Below are 16327 nucleotides of genomic sequence, written 5' to 3'. Positions count from 1 at the left end.
TTGTATCTCTATTTTGGGCCAAATCCATACTATGTACAGTATAATCTGCACTTTTAAAAAGATGTACTGAGAAACTGAATGTATTATGCAAATATCTCATCTTTTTGTAACACTTTATGGTGTTTCTACCAGTTAACCGAAATCTTGCCTTTGTGAATTGGTGACATTGCTGGCGCATTCTTTTAATGCAGTCTGATAGGCTAGAAATGTAAGGGGCAAGATTCGCAAAATGCATCATTAATACCTTGCTTCTGGATTTCTGTAACATGTTTGGGATATTTACGGGTATTCATGTCTGTTTTAAAAACTGTCCTGGAGGTTAGCCCTGACAAACACTTGATAATCCACAAATACTAAGCATTTATATAAAAATACTAATGCATTTTAAAGCAATTTACTGATATTTTATGCAGATCACTTGACTTAGTAGAAGGATAAATGTAGAGCAGCCATTTCCAGTCATAATGAGTTATGTTCCTCAGTCTCAATTCCTGTTTTAGTGCAGAAACTTCGAACATAACTAAGATATGACTATATCGACCACAGTTGCCTCCATATTTCATGCAAGGTAGTGTTTGTATAGTGATCTGTAGAGCAATTACAGAGCAACATAATTTGGCAGAAAGCAAGAAATGGCTGCAAATGCTAAGCATAGTTTTTAACTCGAGGAAACTTGGCGAACAGTCCTTTCTACTCCTCTTCTAGGCAGGGTTATTATAACCTCAAACTGTATGTTATAGTTTGTGGCCAAATCTGCTCTGCATATATTAATAGCTTTCACTTCCTCTTCCTGCTGCCTTTTTTGCAGGGCCTCTGCAGCAGTAATTTCTGCTATGTGATAACTGGAAAGGGAGGAAATGCATACTTGCATTTGAGATATAGGAGTAAGTACAGGTGGAGATTGATGCCTTATTTGGGGCTTGATACTACTACTGTCTACAAATTTCCATCACACAACTTCTCAGATTGCTATATCATTTCATGAATTTGCTTCCTTTCTATTTTTGGTGGACATTATTGTACCATAACTAAATGTTTACATCTTCTGTGGTAATCTTCTTTGTACCTTAATTAGGCTGATTGGATTTCAGAAAGGAAGCTGACAGTGATCTGTAAGAAAGAATAATTATATTAGATTATACTAGTATACATTAGTGATAGATTAATAAAATTTAACAGAAAGCCATAATTATTCCACATAAGGGCAGCCAGATTATTCATCATTTTTGCAGGTTGTGAGATGGTGACTGCAACCTCCCAGAAATGACTTTTTTTCCATATTCCCTTAATCTGTGCGAGACGACCAATGAGCTCTTTTTTAACCTCAGTGAAACTGAAATTTAATGTCTTAACAAACACCTTAATTTAAGTAAACAAGGAATCGAAAAGAATACCTTCTCTATTTTAACACACTTGAGAAGTATCCTGAATCAGAGATACACATTTTCCTCCTCTATTAGGCAACATTGATTTATTATATCCCATCAGCTTGGTGTTGATTCTTATTGGCCACAAAGCTAGGCCAAGTGAACGGTCCTTCAGATTTTCCAGCAGTGCATCCACTGCTGTTGTGATCATTTCCATCCATTTCATTGCTGGTCGTCTTTTAGATTTGTCAGGAGCATTAGATCTTCACATACCTTCAAATAGAATTTGAGTCTGGACATCTTTGCCTTGAATGAGAACTCCAGATTGATTTGTTGTATGATCCACTTGGCTATCTCTGGTATTATCAGGAGCCTTTAGCAACACCAACCTTCTATTTTTTTTTTTTTTCCTATCCTGCTTCTTCAAAATCCAACTTCTGCTTCCATAGAGTAACAGAAAAGTATTGCCTCCACAATTCTGATCTGATTTATAGATACAAACATTTCACACTATCTGTGTATTTTTTCCAAAGCCTTCAATTGCGATCCTACCAAGTGTTAACTTGTAGTGTATTTCTTCACTACTACTTTACTGTTGATTATCAATTCTGAAAGGTAGAAACTGTCTATCACTTCAGTATATTTATTTGTCAGTTTTAAGGTAGTGGTTGTATCTCTTGTCATTAGTTTGGTGATCTTTATATTTAATCTTAGTCTTGATTTTTCCATTGGTGCTCCTTTGCCTTCATTACTAGAGCTTGCATATCATTTGCATTTTCAGTTATCAGAGTAGTGTCATCAGCATACTGCAGATTTGTGATGCTTCTGTCTCGAATTTTAATTCTATACTTACTGTTTTCCAATCCAGCCTTTCTCAGTAAAATATCCAGCATATAAATTGAATGAATCGGGAGAGAGTATACAACCTTATCTCATCTTTTACTGACCTGAAGTCAGTTTGTTTAACCATGTTAAACAACCATGAGATACTCTGAGATTCCTGTTTTCCTAGGGACACTACTGTACATGATTTGACATGTTCAACAAAATCCAAGACTTGTATAGTTCTGAAACAAGTACTGATTTCACTGGGGTACTTTTGGCTTTCTCACTTATCCAGCACATGTCAATAATAGTGTTTCTTGTTCCTCAGTCTTTTTTAAAACTAGCTTTAACGCCTGGGTTTTCCATTCTTTATACGGCTCTAATTTACATTGTATGATCCTAAATATTATTTTGCTAGCACAAGAGAGTTAAGAATATTGTACAATAGTTTGGACATTTTGCTATTTTATTTTATTTTATTTTATTTTTGTATTGGGATACAGACTGATCTCTGTAGTCTACTGTAGTGTTCTCCTAATTTGCAGGCATAGTTTGATTATGTCGATTGTTTGAGGTAACCCAGACAAGAAGCTCAATAGGGAATGTAAGTTCTATCTTTGTTGTAAGGTTAAAGTGACAAAATATTACAAGACTGAAAATATGTTGGCCCTCCTCCCCTTTTTCTCTCCAGAGTGTTAGGGACAGTTCCTTCTGAAATGCTTCTCGTGCCTCTTCTCCTTCCATGGACTAAGATATCTTTTAGATATCAGTTGTCCAGTCTGAAGCTCTTCCTCCTGTCTTCCACATACCATTAACAGATTAGAACCTTTATTAATTCTTCTGTCACTTGCATAGTTCTGCAGATATTCCATTCTTAAAGACCTCTGACTTACTAATATTGCCCTCTTTTTTCTACTAAAGGTGCTCAAAAATAGGGAGCATCTTTAAAGGTATATTGGTATAATTATCCCTAATGTACAGTATTTCCGTTTACTCTTTCCATCTTGATTGATCTTCTTGGAATCAATTATTAGTTATACTACCATTTCACTGACATTTTTTAGTATATCAGTTTGAGGTTGGAACTTCTAAGTTAACAGATCTTGGAAAACTTGGGGCTTTTTTTGTACTTGTTTTCATTTTTAATGTGTTTACATTGCCTCTGCTTCTTGCCTCATTCAGTTGTTCTCTGAAATTTTTGGTAAGTTTTTCGCTAAGATTTGTGTCTAACTTCTTTTCTCTTGGCTATTTACTTTCTTCTGCCATCCATTTTACTTCCTTCTATTTCTTGATCTTTGGCAATCTTTTTTCACATTAATACTTTTTTGATTTTAATTCACAGTTCTTCTAGTTCCCTATCAATGAGGTTCAAGATTTCAAAACAATTTGTGATCTTGAAAATGGTTAGCATGTATTCAAGATCATATTATGGAAGCTGATTGCCTTTTTTCCACTTTAGTTTGATTTCAAACTTGCACATATGTACTTCAGAGTTATTGCACAGCCAGCCTCATCTTTGCTGTTACAACCAAGTTCTTCCACTGCCTTGTATCAATAATATAGTCAGTCTGATTTTTGTGCACCCTATCTGGTGATGTCCAGTTATACAGATGTCATTTTGGTTGTTTAAAGAATGTTAGCAATAAAATGGATTAGCAAAAACAGACTATTCTGCTTCATTTCTGTTTCTTAGTCCAAAGATCTAACTGTCTTTTAAACCTTAAACTATTTCCTACTTTGGCATTCTAATTTCCAACCACAAGCTTACGTGTTCTACCAATTTCACATTAAACTTGACCCATTGCTGTTCTCTTCTATGCCGGTGATTGGAGGATACAAGTATGTAACTGTCATGTTAAAGTGTTGTCTGCAAAATCTAATATTCAGTCATTGACTGCATCGTTTCCAATTATTCTGCTTGCTACAGTATCTCCTTGATTATGAAAGCAACTTTGTTCTTCCTTCATTCTTCATGTTCTGAGTAATAAACATGATCTTCTGACTGAAAAGTCCAATTCCAGAACATTTCATAAGATTTTGAATGTGTTATTGGTTCATTTCAACTATGTTGAGCATCCCATGTTCATATTTCTTGTGTCCTGTGCTCCCACAGTAATTCTGCCTTTGCAGCTCCAGCTTTTCTTCTCGTACATGGCAGTAGCCATTCCAGAGTCTTTAAACTGATTGCATTGTAAATACCATTAACACTCTGAAAGAACTTCAGCTTTTTCTCAGGAGAACATTGAATGCCACCTGACCCGAAGGGCCCTTCTTCTGGCACTATATTGTCAGTCACTTTATACACTTTATATAGCAATAGCACTTAGACTTATATACCGCTTTACAGCCCTCTCAAAGCGGTTTACAGAGTCAGCATATTGCCCCCAACAATTTGGGTCCTCGTTTTATTCATCATGGAAGGATGGGTCAGCCTTGAGTCTGGTGAGATTCGATCTGCCAAATTGCAGTGGGTGTAGTTTGCAGTATTGCACTCTAACCACTGTGCCACTGAGGCTCGATATACCTTTCTAAGTGGCTTTCTTGCTAAAATAGAGGAATAGTTTAGCATTGCCTTCTGCATGGTATGAAATTATGCCTTTGCCATTGTCACAAAACCGATCATCCACCTCCAGCATTTCCTATATCACTGATGCCTACCTGCTTTAATTAGCTGAGATCTTCATATCTGGGTATATCATCATCATCACCAACATCAGTTTAGCCATTGTCTATCCATTGCAGGATGAAGGCCTCGTCTGCATGTTTCCAGCCGATAGGATCCTGAGCTTTATTTTGCCAATTGGGCCCGCAATACCTGCTGATGTTGATTTATCTTGTTTTAAATGGATTGATGACAAGTCTGTGTGTGTGTGTGTGTGTGTGTGTGTGTCATCTATATATCTCCTTGGTATATACTCCCAGCATTCTTCACTCATCACTTCCAGGACAGCACTACCACTACAATCAACTAATGTAGCAGGATTGCTTCAGAAGAATTATTATATAATGGTTTTCTCTAAGCTGGAAGTCTGCTAAATATGTTGCATTTCAATTCACATAATTCCTGGTATTTGAGAGATTGCAGTCCAATGGATGACTGCTACAAATAGAATATTACAAGAATGAAGCTGTCCATCCAGTGGATCAAGACTTTAGTTTAAACATTTCACTGCTATGTTGTATGTTATAAAGTGCATATCATCTCACAGGCAACACATTTACGAGGAATTCTAAGACAGAAATGTATTTATTTAGACAATTTAATCCTGTCTCTTGGAAATACAATCTTAAATATTTCAGAATTAAATAAAACCCATTAGAGATGGTAAATTCAAAGTAATCCATCTTATGCTTACTTTCTTGTCTTTTTGGAATTTTTACAAAATTGAGTTATGCAGAATTCTCTGACCAGTGCACTGAAAAATTCTTTGATTCTGACCATTGTTATCTCTATAATTTTTTTAAAAAAAATTGCAATCAATCTTTATCACCACTATTCATTTTACAGATACAGTCGAGCAACAATTATTTAATGATTTTTCCCCATAGCCTATGAATCAAAAGTCTTGCTTCCACTAAATTGAAATGCATACTACTATCAGCTTCTTTCTCATAATTTTCATTTGCTTTATACCCCCTTACTCTGTGCTTTTGCAAGATACTAAAGCGTGTCAGCACTTGGCTAATCTTGTTTAAGTTAAAAAGGGTTGGAACATGCTTAGTCTTTCTACATAAAATTCCAGACCTCAAAAGCAAATGCAACAATTCAGTGGTGGGATTCAATTTTTTTTACTACTGGTTCTGTGGGCGTGGCTTGGTGGGCGTGGCAGGGGTAAAGTCTCCGGTTGGAGGTGGTGTTTGTTGGTTCTCAGATCTACTCAAAATTTCCGTTACCGGTTCTCCATAACTGGTCAGAACCTGCTGAATACCATCTCTGCAACAATTACTCAATAATTTCAGTTACATATACAATTCGGAACGTGTATATCAGTTCTATTTCAGTTCCTTGAATATCTAGATTTAGGGTACTGTAAGTGCTGAGATAAATCTTTTTTTCTTATCTACAACTATATGTAATTCTTGCTTAGCAACCACAAACTCAGCTGTTAAAGCAGTCACTAAGTGAAATTACGACTGCTTATAATCTTATTTCAGTTCCCCTTTGCTTTATAAATTTGCAACAAGCATAAGTGTGAACATCATAAATGCAAAGATTAGTTGTAAAGTTACTTTTTCATCACTGTTGTAACTACAAATGGTCACCAAACATGGACTACTTATAAAATTGACTTCTCAACTGGACTACGACTGCTTTCCTGCTTTTTCCTTCAGGTTTCCTGTTTCTCAGACCATAATTTGAATGAAATTCTTAATTACAAGTCAAAATCCCAGACAAAATAAAACCTATAGAAAACAGCTACAAAATTGATTAAAGCATACACCAAATAAAACATGGATAATCATGCTTGGACTAGTTGCTATCGGCCATATATGAGTTTTATAAGCCACAGGAACAAAGTTTGCATCTGCTAGTAAAAAGTAAACATAAATTTCTTCAGTTAATTCTTCAGTCAAATCAGTGGCTTTCTTTGTCTCAGTTGAAGGTGCAATACAATAATATGCATTTGTTTCAATCTTTATGAGGGCAGAGCCTTCCTCCATAATATAGCAAGTGAATGGCACCAAGCAGTTATTAAGGGGATTACTTATAGATGAAGAGGAAATTTGGAGAAGGAAGCAAGTGGTCAACAGTCAAGAAAGTTGTTACACCTGTTAGAAGGAAGACAATGAAAGATATGTGTGTTTTCTGTAATCATACAATAAGGTCCTTGTTTGACTCTCAGATGAACATGTGAATGACCTCCAGTTAACATAGCTCAGTGGTCCTATCAGATAATAAAGACTTTTTGTTGGGAGTATATAAACTGTTACGGTTGTTCTCAGTTATAAAAGCAGGATTTAGGGATGGGAAGCAGTTGCATGATGCCAGTCTTAACTGTTTTCTGAAGTTATTCCCAGTAGCATCAAGACAAACGTTTCTGGAAGGGCTCAACCAGCATACGAAGATGATCACTGTCCAGACCTGTTCATCACCACCAGGATATACTTCATACCTGAAAATCCATTTTGCATTGTAAATGTTGCTAATAAACTAAACCTTCAAAAATGTTATTAATTTCTTTTTAAAAGACTACTGTAATACTGAATTTCACAACCCAACCAAGTGATATGAAATGAACATCTTTTATCTGTTGTGGATTATTAATTATAATTCATATGTGGGTACGTGGACGTGTGTATACATTTCAATACATGCCCACACTGTTCTGTGCAAATATTAAGGCACCATTGATCAATATTGTTAGGAATATAAGTCACGTAACAGATATTTGGGTTAGAAATATATAAACCAGGATAAACATTTTGAAACTGTATCTTTAAGAAAATGCAAAACTGTAATTAGGTGTGGTTTCTCAAATGGCCATAAGATGGAGCCAGAAACCTGGGTTGTTTAGTCTGAGTCTCAGGAGAGTGTGAGTGTATCTCTGTTTCCTTCTGTTGGAAAGTATTGCCGTTCCTCCATTTTTCCTAATTGACTGCTATTTCTGGATTTGATGTAAGTTTGTTACTGAACTGTTTTTGACACTGGAATTTGTTATTGGATTATCCCTGGATTGAAAAACTGACTGATTTACCTATGAATGACTTTGGACTGCTTATCTTGAACTTTGCTTAAACTTTCTGGAAGTAAAAACCTACATTTACTGTACAGTGTATCTGTGTACTGTATGTGTATTATTCAAACACTACTCTCTATACGTCTCCCTGTATGCGCTCATTCTCCTAAAGGGGAATTACCTTAACAAATATTATGATTCAGCATTTGGAAGTGGTTATTTCTGGAAAAAATGGTATTACAAGGAAGTACGGTAACTAAAAGGATATCCAAACTTGCATTTTTCACATTCACTGATTTCTTAGTTTGAATCAGTAAATAATTGCATGTAAAAAGTAGGATAAAGCTGTGTTCACCTTTGTTTCAGCTTCCGTTCATTTAGGGATTCTTTGAAACATACAGCCTTAACTGGTGCCTTAACTTTGACATACTGATTTCACATATTTTTATATCTATCTTATTTCTGTATTCTTGTTGAAAACTGACAGGTAAACTCATGTTTAAATACCTGCCTGAACCAAACAAAAGAAGAAAAATGTAATTACAGAAATATTAGAAAGATTTTAAATTTGGTATTCATAGAAATGGAGTGGTTTTTTTTAAAAAAAAGACCATGAAAAGATGAAGTTGAAAAAACATGCATTACAAAGTTGCATTTTCACAAGTATCAAGGAGGCATACACATGGTTTCATTATGGAGGCTTTGCTTTTAAAAAAAACACCCACCACGTTTTTATCCATTGTAGTTGAGAAGGTGTTGGTAAGAGCATTAAATCTCCAGAACTAGAGATGATGAAGAATAAAACAGTGGGCATGAGTGTAATATCAGCATGTAACAGAATGCTGTATCTTGCACGCTTAGAATCTATATTTTCTAAGATAGTTTTTGTTCTGATGTTTATTTTCTTTTGGCATCGGAGGTTAACCTGTACTGGTGGTGCAGTATGCAGCTGAAAATTTCCAGAAAGGCAGAATATCATCATTTATCATTACAGATATTTTGTTTGTGTGGTCACAACTAAAACAGTTGGAATCACTGCACGTTATCAGCTTTGCTTGAAGAGGTCCAAGCCTTTGAAAAACCCATTTGCCTTTGCCTAGAGGTAATACTGATCAATTCTCTTTGAGATCCTGTCTGGGAACACTCGTAAATCAGATGTGCATGAGTATGTATTTTATAGGTAGTTTTCCTCTGGTCCGTTCACACACTATGCTAAGCCATAAGAAGCTTGCTCAGCCTTAATGCAGCTTATTATGTGAATCTAGATATGATGGCTTATTTATAAATCATGACTCAGATAACATGCAGGCTCATTTTTGCCACCTATTCTAATCAACGGGCTGTCATCTTCGTACAAACCTTTATGTTAATGTATCAAACATTCACTATTAAGCACTGGAGAAAGAAAAAAAACAGAAAAAAGTAGGAAGTGCTACCACATGAGCCTTGCAAATCAGCTTGTTCTGCCTTGTTTCATGTTTGCTGTAATCATATTTCCCCTTTACGTCTTGGCTGAAGTTATTTGTGTGGGTTTTTTTTTAAAGGGGTGGTGACAGGAACTTGGAGAAACAGCCACCAATTTTACCTGACAAGCACAAGGAAAGGTGGTGTTAGAGGCTAGAAGGAGCAAGAGAATTAGGAAGCTGGAAAGTTTGCAAAAAAAAAAAAAAGTAAAGTAGCACCCAGAAAAAGATGAGTAAAGCTCATTAGTGGAAGGGGAAACCATGAGAAGGAAGTAGAATTGGGAGGAGAGGCATAGAGACACAAAGGGAGGATAGGTGGAGAAGAAAAAGGAGGTCAAACTAGAAGATGACAAGGAAGTGACAAGAAGAAGCCTGCAGTGAAGGCGGGGAGAGAGAGCAACGGATGGCAGCAAGTGCAGCTGCCTTGTCTTGAGGAGGTACTAAAGCCTCTGGCTTGTTTTCTTGCCTTGGTGGTGCTATTTCAGCTTGGCCCACAGCATGATGAAGAAGCAGTTTAACTGGATGCGGCAACAGCTCAGTTACCCAAGTAGCAGTGGACGGTAAGGACTAGTTGTTTGGCTACATTGCTAGACTCTCTATGCAGTTTGGGGTGCTAGAACTTTGTGTTTAAAAGTTCATCTGGATTTAGATTTTGTACCTCTAGCTGAAGGGTAGCTAAAATTCTTGCAGGGTAGCTCTCGATGGAGGTACACCCCTCTCCAAAAAAAATCTAGTACAGGGCATGTATTCACAACCCTACCTTTTCTGTGGAATTATTTAATTACAGTTTATTAATGGCTTACAGGATCACCTTCCTATGCCACCACAATGCTCACTCAGCAGACTTCTAAAAAACTTCCATGGTGATTAGCAATGTGCTGAATTTTCTCACAACGGATAGCCCTCGTTTCCTGCAACCCTGTTAAGACTTCAACACCCAGGTTTTGCAACCAAAAGGGGAAAGAGTTCTGATTCCCAATTGGTTAACAAGAACAAAATGATCTCTCCATTCTTATCATAGCTTGTTGCTGAGCCTGATGCTGTTGATCTCACTGCTGAAATTAAGAAAGCTAGTGTGCTATGGTGGTTAAGGTTCTGGAGTAGGAGTGTGGACGCTCAGATTCTCATTCTCCCTTGGCTGCAGAAACCAGTTTGATAACCTTGAGCTAAGCAATCCCCCTCAACCATTATCAGTGTCAGGCTCTGCAACAAGCTAGATTCTAAATAATTCCTTCTTACTGCATCATGCATTGATAGATTCACCTGTAAGAACCAGGTGATGCAGGGCAAAACAAGCAGAGCCTTAGCAGGAGAAGTGCTAAGAACAACAACTCTTGAAATGAAAATAGTGGGGCTAATCATAAATTGATTTCAGGGTAGAAAATGCGGAATCCATCTATTATTCCTATCAGAGAAGGAGAGGGGCTTTTGAGGGGCTTATATAGTACCCTTTGTGTATATACCGTAGTTCAACTGATGGTCTGTGGTATTAGTGAAACAAAAACTGGATTCTGCAGAACTGAAAGCTGCCTTTCCCTGTTGTAAGTAAAACTGGAATCTTTTTGTGTGTGTGAACAACCACATGCTTTGAAACCTCATCTAAAGAAGCATAGACACTTTTGCTCTTTCCTAAAATAAAAGCAGAGGTTTTCAGATAGCAGATTCTGTACAATATTTGTAGGCGATGACATTGCTATAATCTCATCATATATATACCCTGAGCATATCAGTTTCATGTTTAGTCACTTTCTTGAGCAGTTAAAATAGCAGCTATCAATCAAAGGCTTATACTGTTGATCTTATGTATCCCTGAAATAATAACTGGAGATTGGTAAACTTCTAAAGATGCAAGCGATAAGTTATAACTGGCAAGGTAGGAAGAATTATGGCATTTACAAGAATGCCAGAAAATCATAGGATCTCCATTCCTGACGAATAAAAAGAAAAAGGCCAAAGGTCATGTTTCTATTAGCTCATGTTTACCAACCTACTGCTACTAACCCTGCATCCCAACCACGTCACATTTAATCAATGTGGTGAATTTAGTCCAACAGGTTAGAAACTTTTTCTTGCCAAATATGAGTAAGAAGATGAGCAGCATCTTTGCTCCAAGAGAAGGCAGTGTTTGCTTTGCAGGAGGACAGATAATGTTATTGTTTGTTTTATTTTATTCGTTTGTATGTTAAATTTAGTTGCCACCTATCTAACTGTGGGGCTATTCCTGTTGTTATTGTTAGAATAACTCTGAAATATTATTGTCCTTCAGAAGATTTAAATCAAAATTCAATTATCTCTGAGGAAGATGGGCAGTTAAAAAATAGGAAATATAAATAAAATAAATTTGATTCTTGATTCTTCTTGTATTTCCTGGCTGCTTTTTAACAATTCAGCACATCTATAGATGGGTAGCATTTTACTTTTGGTCTCCCAATGGCAAACACATTTTACTAGCACAACAATAAACAGCTTAGTGCCTTTCAAATATTTTGATTAAAATTCACGTAATCTCTGGCTCTTGGTCATGTTGAATGGGGATTTTGAAACTCTACTCCAAGACATAAGGACACCTGGTTGTCTATTCCTGTCCTAAAACAGTCAAAAGGGAGATTCCATAGAGGTTGGATGAGGAGGTCTCTTCTTAACTTTGTTCCTGTCATTTTTTTAGGCCGGAAGTACAGAGAAATTTGACTGCTTATCATATATTTTAAAATGTGGGCATGACATCAGTAGAGTTAGGGCAAGGTTCTCCTCTCAGGAGTCCTGAAGCTGCTTTTCCTGTCTTCCCTGTCTAATTGTTGTGAAGTTACTCATCCTATTCCAAGATGGGGGTGAAAAGGATCTTTGCAGACTTGCTCACCTAGGCTAATTGCACAAAGGGACACTTAAGTATTGCTGTTGTTGCATAAAACAAGGAGCCGTGTTAATAACATGTTTTTAGGTTTAACTATTCTTTGTTTGCAACTTTCATTAAAATACCATTCGGATCAGTCACAACACAATAAAAAAAAATGCAGGGAGAAGAATTCATCATCTCCCCAGGATGGTTGTGACCATTATTTCAACAATGCAGCAGCAATTAAGGTCCCAAACCATTAACATTAATACTTGTGTTTTTAGCAGAGCATTTATTTGAAATGGGATTTCCTCCCCCCACCCCCATAAGATAATGTTACATTAATGTTATAACAGTAATTTTCAGTTCATCAGCAATTGGTGAACGGATCCATAACTATTGGAGTCATCTTAGCTGTAAGCTTATGCATTGCCACCTTTTCCTGACTCTCTTTTTTCAGAGAGTAGGGGCTAAAAGTTGAAATGTAAGAATCCACTTCTTGAGTTGGCAAAGCACTATTACAATATAAAAACTGCTGTCCACACAGCCCAATCCTAGACTGAAGTGCAGGTAATCCTCAACTTAACCAGCATTCATTTAGTTATTTTTCAAAGTTACAGCACTGAAAAAAGTGCAGTTCTCCCACTTATCACTGTTGCAGCATCTCCACCACCATGTGATCAAATCTTGGGGGTGCTTGGCAACCAGCATGTATTCACAATGGTTGCAGCATCGCAGGATCCTGGGATTGTCATTTGCAACCTTACTCAGGTGCTTCTGACATTAAGCAAAGACAACGGAGGAAGCCAGATTTGCTTAACAGCCATACGATTCACTTAATAACTGCAGTCATTCCTCTAACAACCATGGTACTGTTGGAAGAAAAATTTAGTTCCAGTTCCAAGCTGAGAATAAAATGGAGGCTGATTGGAAAGAAAGTTGGTTTATTGATTGGCAGAACCAGCAGCAGTATGTGGTTCTGGGACAGCTGACAAAATGGAGTTGAGAGTGGGTGGGTTTTTATATCTTCTTTGGGATTTGTATTTGAGCTTCCTGTTCCTGTGCAAGAACATGTTCCTTTAATATTCTAATGGCTGTTGTCAGTTTGTTCCATCCAACCGGGTTATCGGTGATAGACTTGTTGACAGGTCTTGTGCCATCTTTACCAGGATTGTAACCCACAATTAAACAGTAAACAGCTGTCTGTATACAGTACTGTGCATTCACACCAATTCTCAGTTATCTGAGCCTGGTATGGCCTGGGCCCATAACCAGTGTTGAGGTAATTCCCTGTTAGGAGAATGAGTGCACACAGGGAGACGTAGTGAGAGTGGCGAGGAATAACACACAACCAGCACAAAGATACACTGTATAGTAAAATGTAGGTTTTTACTTCCAGTTAACGGTTAAGCAAAGTCCAACACAGTCCAAGTCATACACGGTTATAGCAGTCAGTTTTCAGTCCAGGAATAATCCAATAACAAAGTCCAGTATCAAAAACAGTTCAGTAAAAGACTCACATCAAATCTAAGAATAACGACGATCAGCAACAGTCAATAGGGAAATGCAGGAACGGCAACACTCTCAGCAACAACAGAACAGAACAACCCAGGTTTCTGGCTCCATCTTATGGCCGTTTGAGGAACCACACCCAATTACAATTTTAGCATTCCCTTAAAGAGACAGTATTAAAATGTCTATCCTGGTTTATATATTTTCCAACCCAACTGTTAGGTGACTTACATTCCTAACAGGGAGGTGAGTGACAATTTTGATAAATGGCGCAACCCACATCTGCTGCTTTATTGTACACAAGGAAACTCATTGCAAATTCTGCAAGCCTTTAGCCCTTGATCTTTTTCATGTGCTCTGAGCAGATTTGAAAAGGTGCAAAGTTTTGAAATAAGTACAAGTTCTTTTTAAAAAAAAAAAACTTGAATTGCAATAGTGGATACAGATTTTGAAAGAGTCACACTGTCCTCTGGAAAGCATGGCACTTTCAAATATGGTGCCACCACCAGCCTACTTCTCAGCATTTTCTGCTGGGAGATGGAAGAAAAAAAAATGTAGACGAATGTCCAAGGGAAAAGATGTGCCCATACCAGTCTAAAGCAACAAATAGATGTGGAGCTAGTCCCATCAACTCTCTATGTTTATCTTAGTAGGCAATGGAAAAAGCAATTGACAAACTGCATCAGATTATATATTTCTTTAAACTGCTACAGGTTGTTTTTAAAGGGGAAACATTATGGTTTAGGTAAGGATAAAAGAAAGCTATATTATACCTTTTCTAAAGCACCTGTAGGCCAGACAAGGGATAATGGATGGTAACTGAACAAGGAGAGATTTAACCTGGAAATAAGGAGAAACTTTCTGACAGTGAGAACAATCAACCAATGGAACAGCTTGCCCTCGGAAGTTGTGGGAGCGCCATCACTTGACACTTTCAAGAAGAGATTGGACTGCCATTTGCCAGAAATGGTGTAGGGTCTCCCGCTTGGGTGGAAGGGTTGGACTAGATGACCTACAAGGTCCCTTCCAACTGATTATCTGTTATCTGTTAGGTACAAGATGAAGGCAACATCTTGGAGACCCAGCAAAAAGACGATACTGCCAGCACATGTTTCCCATGATATATACCAGTGTTTCTCAATACTGACAACTTTAAGGGATGTGGACTTTAATTCTCAGAATTCCCAAGCCAATCCCAATTCTGGGAATTTAATTCCTCGTATCTTAGTTGCTGAGATTGGCTTCTATCTTCTTTGATTTCCTGATTTGTATTCATTTGTATTCATTCCAGTTTGCTGTGAAATTCAAACTAAGCATGTCAAGGTAACTAAAATCCCATATATTTCCTCTAGATCAGAGTTTGGGATGTGTTTCTAACCAAAATACAAACATCAAAAACAAAAGGAGATGGAGGATATTGTCAGACATAGGGCTAAGAATAAGACAACGGCAACATTTCAGGAAAGGCATTTCCCAGACTGTGAGAAAGTGTCCTCTATGTTTTTCTGGAAGATGCCCTAGTGGTTATTTGTCCAAGAACTGAAGTGGGGGAGAGTTTGACCAAAGCATCTATTGTAATCTTTTGAGTGGGATGTGTTCCAGGTTTTTTTGCCAGTCCATTTTGCCCCAACCTCAGGAAAGAACATCTTTTGAGTTCAGAAAACTCAATATGGATGGTCTGGTAATATTTTGAGCTTTGGGTATCTTGCATGGCTCAGATGGGCCTCATCTAATGGTGACAGTTGACTGATTCTGTGTGGACTCAAAAGCTAAGCAGCTGGGATAGGAGCTGAAATAGGAGATCACCAGAAATGTTATGGCAGAAGGCTAGTCTGGAAGAGCAGTTGTCTGGGAGTAGGTAAGAATGGCAAGCCATCTCTGCAATCAAGAAAATTCCAAAGCAATTATATCCATATAGTCAACTGGAGCCAAGTTTGACTTAAGGGCATCTTTACTATTTTGTTTATCAGTAGCAAGAATGTGTTGCAGAATCTGGGAAGCATTCCAATTTTCCACAAAATAGCATTGTGCTGTTGAAATATCAGTTTTCAGGCTCCATTTCCAGAGTCCTGGTAACAATTATTTTCAAAAGGAACCAAGGGTGAGGCTTTTGCTGATTCCTCATGTTGCCATTTATAGGCCTTCGGCCTACATTCAACTTCAGGTTGAATTGTGAAAATTAAACCACAGCTAACATTTGAACATTTTAAGCCTGCATTTGCTTGACATGTTGCAACTGCCCAAGAACCCTTCCATTGTGTACCAACGTGTCTAAATAACTGTGGGGACAACTGTCCCCATCTCTGTCCATACTTTACGTTTCTTTTTTCTGAATGCTAACCAGGTATATTGTTAGTGACAACTATGAGCCTGGAAAATCCTGATTCTATTCTTCTTTCCCAGGGATAAATCAATCTGCCTTACAAACAACCCTACCATTGTCCTAAAAGTATAATGCTGATGTAACATGTAAGGTGGTGGCTTATAGACATTATTGAAATAATATAAAGTTAATGCACAAGTGTGTTGGTGACCTCTTTCTTCCATTGCTGCTCCTCCTTCTCCAGAGCCCAAGAGACAGCGGATTACTTGACTGAAGACTTGCTCCAGGTGAGGCACCGGGTTTCATTAGTGGGCATGTGCTTACCT

General features: G+C 37.5%; 1 protein-coding gene across 1 annotated transcript in view; it reads left to right on the top strand.

Annotated features, from left to right (window-relative positions):
- Positions 1-9369: 9369 nt before the first annotated feature.
- SH3BP1 (SH3 domain binding protein 1) overlaps positions 9370-16327 on the top strand; it is a 31140-nt gene continuing 24182 nt past the window's right edge. The window contains exons 1-2 of the mRNA XM_087968339.1: positions 9370-9893; positions 16246-16288. Coding sequence (XP_087824465.1) covers positions 9832-9893; positions 16246-16288 — 105 coding nt within the window. The 5' untranslated portion in view covers positions 9370-9831. The remainder of the gene's footprint in view (positions 9894-16245; positions 16289-16327) is intronic.

This window comes from Notechis scutatus, chromosome 6 (assembly GCF_049901735.1).
Source record: "Notechis scutatus isolate UNSWTSFEM ecotype Mainland chromosome 6, rNotScu1.2, whole genome shotgun sequence".
In the NCBI taxonomy this organism is placed as follows: Eukaryota; Metazoa; Chordata; class Lepidosauria; order Squamata; family Elapidae; genus Notechis; species Notechis scutatus.
Note: the sequence above shows the minus strand (reverse complement) of the source record. Positions and strands in the feature narration are given on the sequence as shown.